At 33.8% G+C, this 12,005-nt stretch overlaps 2 protein-coding genes across 2 annotated transcripts in view; one reads left to right on the top strand and one right to left on the bottom strand.

Moving 5' to 3' along the window:
* LOC120186099 (peroxisome biogenesis protein 12-like) overlaps positions 1–7,059 on the top strand; it is a 54,958-nt gene extending 47,899 nt beyond the window's left edge. The window contains exon 7 of the mRNA XM_039190134.1: positions 6,922–7,059. Within this exon, the coding sequence (XP_039046065.1) occupies positions 6,922–7,059 (138 nt within the window). The remainder of the gene's footprint in view (positions 1–6,921) is intronic.
* A 2,835-nt stretch (positions 7,060–9,894) lies between these two features.
* LOC120186119 lies at positions 9,895–11,655 on the bottom strand. The gene is made up of 4 exons (XM_039190145.1): positions 11,417–11,655; positions 11,259–11,338; positions 10,171–11,164; positions 9,895–10,083 (listed from the first exon to the last, which is right to left on the bottom strand). The coding sequence occupies exons 1-4, from the start codon at positions 11,501–11,503 to the stop codon at positions 9,967–9,969; spliced, it is 1,278 nt and encodes a 425-aa protein (XP_039046076.1). The 5' UTR covers positions 11,504–11,655; the 3' UTR covers positions 9,895–9,966.
* Positions 11,656–12,005: the final 350 nt, after the last annotated feature.

The raw sequence follows: 12,005 nt of genomic DNA, 5'->3' as shown, positions 1-12,005 counted from the left end.
TGTCATGTTTGATATTAATAGTTGTAAATTCATTGACATTGCATCTAATCAGATTATGCTTGTTGGTCATAGAATAGGAAACATATACATGGTGCATTTAGATTCTATTGATATGACTAATTTGTGCCTAGTTGCTAAGGATGAACATGATAGTTGGTTATGGCATAGGAGACTAGGACAAGCTAGTATGAGTGTTTTGCAACGGCTAATTCAAGGTGATTTAGTTCGAGAGTTGCCTAAGCTTAAATTTGATAATGATAAAATCTGCGATGCGCTAAAGGAAAACAAAAGCGAGTTTCTTTTAAATCCATTAATGACGTATCAACTAGTAGAGTATTACAATTGATCCATATAGATCTTTTTGGGCCAACTAGGACTACTAGCTTGGGTGGAAAACAATATGCATTTGTCTTGGTAGATGACTATTCTAGATATACTTGGGTTCTATTCTTAAGTACTAAAGATGAAGCATTAGAAAAATTCATCACGTTTTCAAAAGTAATCCAAAACGATAAAGATTACTCTATAACTAGTGTTAGGAGTAATCATGGCACTGAATTTGAAAATCTTGGATTTACTGAGTTTTGTAATTCTAATGGTATTAGTCACAATTTTTCATCACCTAGAACCCCTCAACAAAATGGATTTGTTGAGAGGAAAAATCGAACTTTAGAAGAAATGTCTAGAACCATGCTTTGTGGAAATAATTTGACAAAATATTTTTGGGCGAAAGCCACAAATACCTCTTGTTATGTTGTAAATCGAGTAATGATTAGACCAATTTTAAAGAAAACTCCATATGAAATTTTCAAAAATAAAAAGCCTAACATTAGCTATTTTCATTCTTTTGGATATAAATGTTTTGTTTTAAACAACGGTAAAGAAAACCTTGGCAAATTTGATGCTAAAAGTGATGAAGGATTTTTTTGGGTTATTCCTTAAATTCTAAAGTTTATCGAGTATTTAATAAAAGAACTTTAGTTGTAGAAGAGCCTATACATGTTGTTTTCGATGATAATCTCCTTCCGAGGAAGGATTCTTGTGTGAATGATGATGTAGGTGTTATAAATACAAATGACGTTAGACATGACGTTGGAGAACCATCATCAAAGGAAGAAACGAAAAATGAGGAAACTCATGATCCTCTTGACAATCCAATCATTGAAGAAAGAGAAGTATCTTATCCAAGAGAGTACAACTATGTCAAGGATGGTGAGATTATAGGTGCTCCATCCAAAGGGGTAACAACTCGATCTTCTCTTAGAAATATTTGTAATTATGTTGCATTTATTTCATGCATAGAGCCTAAGAATATTAAACAAGCATTAAATGATGAACATTGGATTGTGGCTATGCAAGAAGAATTAAATCAATTTGAGAGAAGTAAAGTATGGACATTAGTTGAAAGACCTAGTAATAAATCTACTGTAGGTACTAGATGGGTATTTAGGAATAAGCTTGATGAGAGTGGAATATAGTGAGAAACAAGGCTAGACTTGTTGCTCAAGGGTATACTCAAGAAGAGGGCATAGACTATGATGAAACATACGCTCCCGTAGCTAGAATGGAAGCAATTAGAATATTACTAGCATTTGCATGTTTTCATGAATTTAAATTATATCAAATGGATGTTAAAAGTGCATTTTTAAATGGTTTTATAAAGGAATAAGTGTATGTGGAACAACCTCCAGGTTTTGAAGATTCAAAATTTCTGGATCATGTTCTTAAATTGACAAAAGCTCTTTATGGTTTAAAACAAGCTCCTAGAGCTTGGTATGAAAGATTGTCAATTTTTAATTGAAAAAGGTTTTCAAAAGGGAAGGTTGACACTACATTGTTTTTAAAGCATAAAGGTAAAGATTTATTAGTAGTTCAAATTTATGTTGACGATATAATATTTGGTTATACTAATGATGTTCTTTGTCAAGAATTTTCTAAGCTAATACAAAGTGAGTTTGAGATGAGCATGATGGGGAAGCTCTCATTTTTCTTGGGACTCCAAATCAAGCAAAGAAAAGATGGCATCTTCATCAATCAAGCTAAGTACGTCAAAGATATGCTCAAGAAGTTTGGACTGGAAAATGGAAAACCTCATGACACTCCAATGAGCTCTTCAACAAAGCTTGACTTAGATGAAGGAGGTAAATGTATAGATGTTAAATTATATAGGTCAATGATTGGATCTCTACTTTATCTAACTACAAGTAGACCGGACATTATGTTTAGTGTTTGCTTATGTGCTAGATTTCAATCATGCCCTAAGGAATCACATTTACTAGTTGTTAAGAGAATCTTTAGATACCTTAAGGACACTCCTAGTTTAGGACTTTGGTATCCTAGAGACTCTAGCTTTATCTTGCATGCTTTTTCTGATGCGGATTATGGAGGATGCAAATTAGATAGGAAAAGCACCTCCGGTACTTTCCAATTCCTTGGAAATATGCTGATTTCTTGGTTTTCAAAGAAACAAAATTGTGTTTCATTATCTACCATTGAAGCCGAATACATTTCAGCTGGTAGTTGTTGTGCACAAGTTTATGGATGAAACAACAACTTTTGATTATGGAATTGAAGTTGGTACCATTCCTATCAAGTGTGACAATACTAGTGCTATTTGTCTCACTAAAAATCCCATCCAACACTCTAGAACTAAGCATATTGAAATAAGACATCACTTCATTAGAGACCATGTCACTAAGGAAGATGTAGTTCTAGAATTTGTTGATACTTTGCACCAATTAGCGGATATCTTTACAAAACCTTTAAACAAGGAAATATTTTGGACACTTAGGAGAGAATTAGGTTTGACCAACCTATCTTCACTTAGTGTTTAAAATAATTTAGCACTTTTAAGACTAAATGAAAAATGCTAATTTTTGATTGATTCATTGCTATTAGTTAGGGGGAGTTTATGATTCTTGATGAAAATTAATTTTATGTTCAAATATCGTTTAAAGATTAATTTTATTGTTTGAACATGATTAATTTTCACTATATGAGTTGCCAATACCACTAGAGAAAATTAATTTAGCATTTTGTATCTTTAAAATTGGATTTTAGCATTTTGGTGCAGAGGGAATCGAAACCCCCATGAGGAAACCGATTCCCCCTTTGAAGGGGAACTGATTCCCCCATAAGGGAAATCGATACCCCCCTGGGGTTCTAGTTTAATCGGGCAGAACCCTTGGTATTAGCTCAAAACCTCTCTTCTCTTCTCTTCTCTTCCGCTGTTTCCCCTCTCTACTCTCCCTATCTCTATTCTTGCCTCAAAACAACATTTTTAATCGGAATTCTCTTCAAATATCATCTTCTAAACTTGCTAGCATCATTAAAATCGTGCAAACAACATCAAAATCCACTCAATCTCATCTTTCAAGGTAAATTTTTCTAAACTCTCTATTTCATTGATTTTGAACATAGGACTAGTTTTAATTAGTTCTAGATAGAAATAGTGATTGGGAATTGATTGTTTAGTGATTAGAAACTAGATATTACAACTAATTTCATCAAAAACACAAGAATTTTCCAAAATTTTTGAAATTTTCGAAATAAAAAAAATTGTTTTTCAAATTATTGTGTTTTAATTGAATTATGTTGTTGTTATGAAAACTATACATATATTGTTTTTCAAAATCTTATTTTTCAATAGTTTTCAAAAACTTTGCCCATTAGGATTGATTTAGAGAACCTTGAAATATTGATGACTCAATTGAGTTTTGGGATTGATTGAATTGCATACATGTGTTTTCTAAATTACAGGTTATCCATTCTATTCTGATTTCCTAAACCATGTCCAATCCTAAATGTTCTAGGTCATCATCTATTCGCTTACACAGTCAACCAAATCCACCTCCAAATCCTCCTCCTATTCCTAAAATTTCAATTCCTAATCCTAATCCAGTTGATCCCAATATAACTATCCAAAATTCATGCTTCAATCATCCTGGTCCTAGAAATCATCATTTTTGGTATTATCAATATTTTGACTCTTACAAAATTAGAGAAGAACGTATCCCTTCTCATCAAGCTATGTTAGATATTAATTTTAAATATCTTCCTCTTTTTACAAGAGTGAAAATTTGATAAACTTTGTGACCTTGAACCTATAGTTTATCATCAACTTGTTCGCATCTTTTATTCTAATGCTGTTTGTGTCAAAAACCGAGCTCAAACCGAAACCATATGAGTTCGTTCCTACCTCCTAGGACAATTCTTACATATTGACTCGACTTACATAGCCAAGGCATTAGAATTAGATAACGATGGTATTTCAAATGAAAAAAAAAATTTAGGTTCTCGTTATAAAAGAAGGGATAGTGTGAATGTCTTACACCTTCATGAACGTTTTCTTCAACTAATGATTTCTTGGTGGTTTTGACCATCTGGAGGTCGTTATCCTACTCTTAGAGCCTTGGATCTTTAGTGGTTACATTGTTTCGAAAACAGTATTAAAATAAACCTACCTCAGATCATTTTTGTTGAAATTGTTGAAACCGTAAATCTTGTTCCTAACAAGAAACTCTGTTCATCTCTAGTTTACGATTGCATTCTGAGTAATCTTTTTTCTAAAGTCGGGATTAGAGTAGGTCTAGATGTCGTCTTTCCTCTAAAGAAACAATTTAATCTTCTTTCCTTAACGAGAGCGGGATGGATAAAGGATAAGGAAACCAGTGAATGGGTTCGATCTTCTGAAAATACTCCGGGAGCTAGTTCTTCACGAGCTCCACCAGAAGCTGACGACGATCCCGAGCTTGAACAATTAATGCGAGACATCGATGAAGCCGAAGATGAGCCTGAGCAGCCCGAGGAGTAGCCCGAGGAGCAAGCACAACAAACGAATCAAATGCCTCCATATTTTCAATCTTTTATGGAGACATTCGATTTCCGATATGCTACAATAGATTCGCGCTTTACTTTTATAGAGTCTCATTTATCCACAATGGGAGCTCAACAATTGGAAATTCTTCAGAAGATGCGTGCAAACAATGAAGCAATCAACGCTCGTATTAATCAACTCACTCATGAGATGGCCGCTCGTTTTCCTCCTCCCAATCCGGATGTTTGATTTTGTGTTTAGCTTTAGAACTTTGAACTAAAAGATTATTGTTTCAACATTTTGAATATTTTGGAATGTTTTATTTTGAGGATTGTTAGACTTTGGATTTGTTTGGATGTTTGAATTTATATATTTGGTTTAGTTAAATTTATTGCATCATTTACATCATGTTAGATATATGACCAATTTTGCCATGTCACATTGTTTATGAATATTGATTATGAAACTAATGACTAACGTTTCTCTTGATTATGATCTTAGCAGCTTAAACTATATATATAATTGGCTAAATGATTTGAAAACCTTGTTTAAATTATTTTAAAATGTCTTTTTGATTTAACAAAAAGGGGGAGAAGTGTTAAATGTTAAATGTTTTAAATGGGAGAAGTGTTAAAGTAAGAGGGAGTAATTTCAAAACTTGATTTCAAAATCTTAAAATTACTAAAATGTTTTGTTATATCAAAAAAAGGGAGATTGTTGAAAACATTTTGATATTTCGATATAACAAATTAAGTTAAATGAATTTTAAGATTTTCCAAAAAGATTTTCTAAGTATATTCGATATAATTATTCGAATATCAAAAACATTACTCTAAATCTTTTAAAAGTCATTTTTAATCCTTACTCAAGTGTAAAATTAAGTTTTAATCTTAAAACAATTTCAAAATAATTTTACAAAGTATTTCGAACCGTTTCAAAGCCAAAAATTCCAGATTGCTCAGAGGGAACCGATTCCCCCCCAAGGGGGTACCGATTCCCCCTGAATGGTTTAGCTCCGAGAATTCCAGTATGCTCGGAGGGAACCGATTCCCCCTAGGGGGTACCGATTCCCCCCACGGTCCAAGCTGTTTTATTAATTGATTTCACACTAAAACGGTTATATTATCTTCACTAAACATCCCCAACGTTCAGAAGTGACTCAAGGTGTAATTAAGCAAGCTTAGAAGCCATTGATCAACAACAAGAAACATCAAACAACTAGAATCAAGAGAGAATCAAAGAGAAAGCATCAAACTTCAAGTTTGAGCATTTCAAGCCTATTTTTCATTCAATATTCATTTTGCTTTCAAGAACACTTATTGTGCTCAATTGTATTCATTCTTGAGTGTTCTTTTCTTTGTTCTAGAATTGTGCAAACAATCTACCTTGTGAGGATTTCCTTGTAAGTTTGCAAATTTGTATTGTTCTCTTTGGGAGAGAGTGTGTTCTCAAGAATTTGGGGTATAATTCTTGAGGGTTTGTAAGGTTACTCTTTGTCCTCAAAAGAAAGACAAATTAGTGAATTTGTGGAAAATCCTTAGTGTGGATTGCTAAGGTAGTGGATGTAAACTTTGGTTGATAATGTCGAACCACTCTAAATCATTGTGCAAATTTCTTTCAATTTTCTGCAAAAGCTTCCACCAAAATTTTAATTGCCAATTCACCCTCTCTTGGCCATATTCGTCAATCGATTAACTCAACATAATGGTTTATGCGATGAAAAACAAATCGTAGGTTCCCGTTTCAAGGTTAGATCGAGTACGAGTATCTTAGATCATCACGACCGATTTCTTCATCTTATGATCTCTTGGTGGTTTAGACCATCCGGAGGAAAATACTCTACTCTTAGAGCCTTAGATTTATGGTAGATACATTGTATCCAGAATAATATGAAAATTAACCTTCCTCATATCATCTTTTCAGTTCTCGTTGACATCGTGAATCTCTTTCTTAATGAGAAAACTTGTCTAAGCCTAGTTTATGGTTGTCTACTGAGAAACTTGTTTAAGAAAGCCGAGCTTAAGGTACAACTTGATGTAGCCATTCCCCTCAAAAACAAAATTAATCTTCTTTCCTTAACGAGATCGGGATGGATAAAGGATAAGGAAACCGGTGAATGGGTTCGAACCTCTGAGGAAACTCCGGGAGCTAGTTCTTCACGAGCTCCACCGGGAGCAGACGACGATCCAGAGCTTCAACAACTAATGCAAGATATTAACGAAGCCGACGACGAGCCGGAGTAGCCTGAAGAACCAGCACCACAAGACGATCACATGCCTCCATATTTTCGATCATTTATGGAGAACATTGATTTGAGGCTTGCATCCATCGATTCAAATCTGACCGCTACAACTGAAATGATGAATCGTCATTTCGATTCGTTGGACGAAAGGGTCGATGCACTTTCACGTGATGTGACCAAAATTTAGACACATTTATCTCCTCCTGATGCGCCGATGGACGATTAGGCCCTACTCTTGCTTAGTTTTATTGGATCATCACTTCAAACTTATTGTTTTCAACATTTTGAATGACTTTGGATTGTTTTACTTTAATTGTTGGTTGTTTGAATTTGTTTATGGATGGTTTGAACTTATATTTCTATATATTTGGTTTGGTTAAATTTATTCATTATTGCATCATTTACATCAATTAGATATATGACAAATTTTGCCATGTCACATTGTTTATTAATATTGATTATGAAACCAATGGCTAACGTTTCTCTTGATTGTGATCTTAGCAGCTTAAACTATATTTATTTATAATCAATTGGCTAAATGTTTTTCAAACACTGTTTACAAACCTTTTCAATGTCTTTTTGATTTAACAAAAAGGGGAGAAAATGTTAAGGTGTTAAGAGAGAGAAGTGTTAGAGTAAGGGTGAGTAATTTCAAACTTGATTTTCAAAAAAAAATGATTTTCAAAATTAGAAAATCTTAAAATTACTAAAATGTTTTGTTATATCAAAAAGGGAGAGATTGTTGAAAACATTTTGATGTTTCGATATAACAAATTAAATGTTAATTAATTTTAAGATTTTATTATATATTCGATTCAAAAATGAAAATTATTACTCCAAGTTTTCAAAAGTCTATTTCAATCCTTACTCAAGTGTAAAATTAAGTTTCAATCTTAAAATATTTTTGAAACAATTTTTACAAAGTATTTCGAGTCATATTCGAGCCAAAAAATAAAAAATGATTAAGTATGGTATCGATACCCCTATAGGGTACCGATACCCCTGTGAACATTTTGGTTCCGAGAAATAACATAATGCTCGAATGGTATCGATACCCCTATGATGGTACCGATACCCTAAGGCATATAACGGTCGAAATATTTGAATTTTACACTACAGGTACTGATACCCTATGAAGGGGTATCGATACCCCCACGCTCCAAGTTGTTTTATTAATTGTTTTCACACTCAAACGGCTCCATTGACTCCACTAATCAACCCCAACGTTCAAAATCATTTGAAGGTGTATTTAAACAAGCTTAGAAGTCATTGATCAACAACAAGAAACAACAAGCAACTAGAATCAAGAGAGAATCAAAGAGAAAGCATCAAACCTCAAGTTTGAGCATTTTCAAGCCTATTTTTCATTCAATATTCATTTTGCTTTCAAGAACACTACTTGTACTCAATTGTATTCATTTTTTAGTGTTCTTTTCTTTATTCTAGAATTGTGCAAACATATTACCTTATGAGGATTTCTTTGTAAGTTTGCAAATTTGTAATCTTTTCTTTGAAAAAGAGTGTTCTCAAGAATTGGGGTATATTCTTGAGGGAGTTGTAAGGTTATCTCTTTGGCCTCAAAAGAAAGAACAAATTAGTGAATTTGTTGGAAAATCCTTAGTGTGGATAGCTAAGGTAGTGGACGTAAACTTTGGTTGAGAAAGTCAAACCACTCTAAATCGCTGTGCAATTACTTTCAATTTTCTGTAAAAGCTTCTACCAAAATTTTAATTGTCAATTCACCCCCTCTTGGCCAATTCCATCGATCGATTAACTCAACATTTTCTGCTAGTAGTTTATTTCTTTCTTTCTTTTTAAGCTTGAATCACTTATTTGATTTGTGTTGTATTTCAGTCACAGTATAAGCGCTGCCCGGTCACATTAATGCCGGCAGACATCGACCAGCCAAGGCGAGCACAATGAAAATAATGTAGGGAATTCTTTGTTTTCTTGCCATACTGTTGCAATTATTTCTGGCATTTTCGAATGATAATTTTGTTCAAACATTTAGGTAGCTTTGAAACTACAAACATCCAACCATGGTCAGTCACCATTTGTACACCAAACCATATCCATTTATAGTAAATCTTTAAGTTCATCTTTAACATATACCACATTAAACATGTTCTTTTGCCTGGGTACTTGCTTAAGGTTGCAATGGCAATCTTGGTCCGGGATTGATTTGATGATGAGGATTGGGATTCATTAGCATAGGGATGTAAACGAGCCGAGTAGAGCTCAAGTATTGATGAGCTCAATTCGACTCAAAAAGTTAAAAGTTGAGTTCGACTCGAAAGCTCGTGGGTTTAAAATTGTCAAACTCAACTCGAAATTAAAAATTAAAGTTTGATTTGAAAGTTTGTGAGTTTAAAATTGTCAGGTTTGATTCAAACTTAAAATAAAAAATTGAAACTTGAAAAAACTTGAACTAAAAACATTCTCAGATTTAGCTCGGTTCAAATTCAAACTTGAACTTTAATAACATAAAAATCTTATATTACATTTTTTTTATTAAAAAACAAATTTAATTTAAAAATTAAAAAAAATTAATATATTATTTTTTTGAGCTGCTCGCGAGTCTTTCGAGTCGGATATCAAGTAGTTCGCTTCAGATAGTTAAGAACTCAAGTAAAGTTCATACAAATCGAGTGTTGATCAAGCTTTAATCGAATCGAACTCAAGTAGTTCATAATTGTCTCGTTTACAGCTCTACATTAGCACTAAAATGGTTCAATAATCAATATTATTTTGCCATTCAAACAGCTCAAATTTTGTACACAAGCTAAACAAGACAGGCTTATCATCCAAACCAGGAATCAATTAGAGAGAATTCCAGGAGGATGTTCGGTTCTTCCCTAAATCTAATGCTTCCACACAATAAAACAAATCAAGCAACAAAAAATGCAGATCAACAGAAACATTCATGAGAATGCAGCAGAGGCATGATATATTCCTCCAGTCCCTGTTGTATCCAAAGCTCTCTCCAACCTTGCCTCAAATGGTACAGCATTCCATTTCGGTCTCTCTTCATGCACAACCAAAGTATTTGTCTTTCCAACATATATTTGTAAAATGTATTTATGAAAATCAATCTAAAACCTGATTCAAATACCTGAATGTTTCTGCTCCTTGTTCTCGGTGTTCCATTGCGTGGAGAGCTTGGATCAGCATCTACTATCTGGCCGGTATGGTTCCAATAGCTCCTGACAGTCCCGAAGATAGGTGTTTCATCAGGACTCCGGCTCCTGCACTTTCTGGAAGAAGTAGATGCAGAATGTTGTTTAAGCTCTTCCAGTGTTAATGCTCCTAAAACAGGCCTATCTTCATAGCTTCTAGGTGAAATTGTCTTGAAGGATGCTGCTGAATTCCCAACTGAATTAGTACTACCCTTCGAATTCGGTGTGTTTTCAGGTCCCATTAACCAGCTAGAAAGACTTGTATCAACTGCAATTTCTTGCCCTACCAGCTTCATGCCATTCGAACATAGTCTCGAACTCGAAGTTCCGAGCTTAAAATCAGAACCTTGCTCCACATAAATGTTCTCCTTTTCTTCATCCTTCAATGGTATGCCTGCTTTTGCTTTCACTCCTTTCCATTGAGCAAGATTTTCAACAGGATTCAGAACTGATTGCACACACTCACCACCCTTAACTCCGGCATTTCGATTTAACACAATCGGAATCGGACTATTAACTTCCTTCTCATCTGATTCAACTTCACAAACATGTTTCCTGGACTCAATCGACAACGAAAACAGCGACTCGGATGACTCTTCTATGTCCAATTGTGACTCATTTTTAGCCTTTCCAATGCCATTGCCATCCTCATTAACTTCTTTTGTTTCTAAATCCAAATCTTTCAATTCATCCCCACTTTCGTCACTGTTCTGATATCTATTGTTTGGAGACTTACAAACTGCAGCCGAAGCACTCAAATCGAAAACAGAAGATCCACTTCCTTTAACTGTTCCTTCAGTCTCCTTAGTTTCCTCATTTCTCAACAACTTATCAGATGATTCAACAGACAATTCATCACTAGTCTCCACATTCAAATAAAAAGCTCCATGCTTCTTACCACTGTTTTTCATTAGCTCCCCTAGCTTCTCTCTACATGAATTGACACGAAACAAGCAAATCAACACATGCATAAATAAACATTAGTGATCAAGAAAATAAAGGCCTGAAACTGGACTTCCATTACTTCTTCACTATGATTGGGTTGAAGGGTTTCCAAAAATCTTCTTCCTTACTACATCGAACATCTTCATTGGCTTCGGGTTTCTGGGTTGAACAAATTTATTCAAATAAAAAACTAAAAAACCAAGAATTTTATATGGTGAAAGTGGAGAGAAAGCTAACCTGATCAATAGAGGAAGGTCCATTTACTAAATGCTGGTGTTTTTTGTTCTTGGAAGCAGAAAAACAAGAAAAAAAAGAGCAACCCATTATTAGCCTGATTGACTTCTTTCAAAAAGTTCCCTTTAATTTCTCTTTTTCAACACCCTGTCAAGAAAATCGTCTTCTTGGAGAGTGAAAGATAAGAGAAAATCAAAGGAAGAAAAAAACTAAGAAATCGGTCAATGAACTTGAAGAAAATAAAGACTTGAAAAGTATGACCGTTACTGCTTGTGGGTTTAATTATTCCCCAGTCCCTGTACCATGCGAATGTTTTAGAGTTTAATCCCTCTACTTTTAATTCCCATTGATAATATTGTTAATGGGTTTTCTTCAAACTTATGTGATTCTTTATCATTTAAATATTTTATTTAGAAACCCACCAAGATATTTCAATGGTAAAAGTGAATGTTATTATCCCTAGAGATTTCAGGTTTGAGCAACTACATCTATAATATATGTATATTATTAATGACTAATAAAGATTCTAAATATATATTATTTTATAATCGCATCAGACTATTCAGAACAAAAATATCTTATTTAGAAGTTA

This window comes from Hibiscus syriacus, unplaced genomic scaffold, assembly GCF_006381635.1.
Source record: "Hibiscus syriacus cultivar Baekdansim isolate YM2019G1 unplaced genomic scaffold, ASM638163v2 tig00113279_pilon, whole genome shotgun sequence".
In the NCBI taxonomy this organism is placed as follows: domain Eukaryota; kingdom Viridiplantae; phylum Streptophyta; class Magnoliopsida; order Malvales; family Malvaceae; genus Hibiscus; species Hibiscus syriacus.
Note: the sequence above shows the minus strand (reverse complement) of the source record. Positions and strands in the feature narration are given on the sequence as shown.

What these genes read in the sequence shown, in the direction of transcription:
- LOC120186119 (XM_039190145.1), bottom strand. Translation starts at nt 11,503, where the DNA reads ATGGGTTGCTCTTTTTTTTCTTGTTTTTCTGCTTCCAAGAACAAAAAA. An exon ending in GACCTTCCTCTATTGATCAG is followed by an intron (nt 11,339 to 11,416) that starts GTTAGCTTTCTC and finishes TGTTCAACCCAG; the next exon opens with AAACCCGAAGCCAATGAAGA. An exon ending in CAAGGAGCAGAAACATTCAG is followed by an intron (nt 10,084 to 10,170) that starts GTATTTGAATCA and finishes TTGTGCATGAAG; the next exon opens with AGAGACCGAAATGGAATGCT.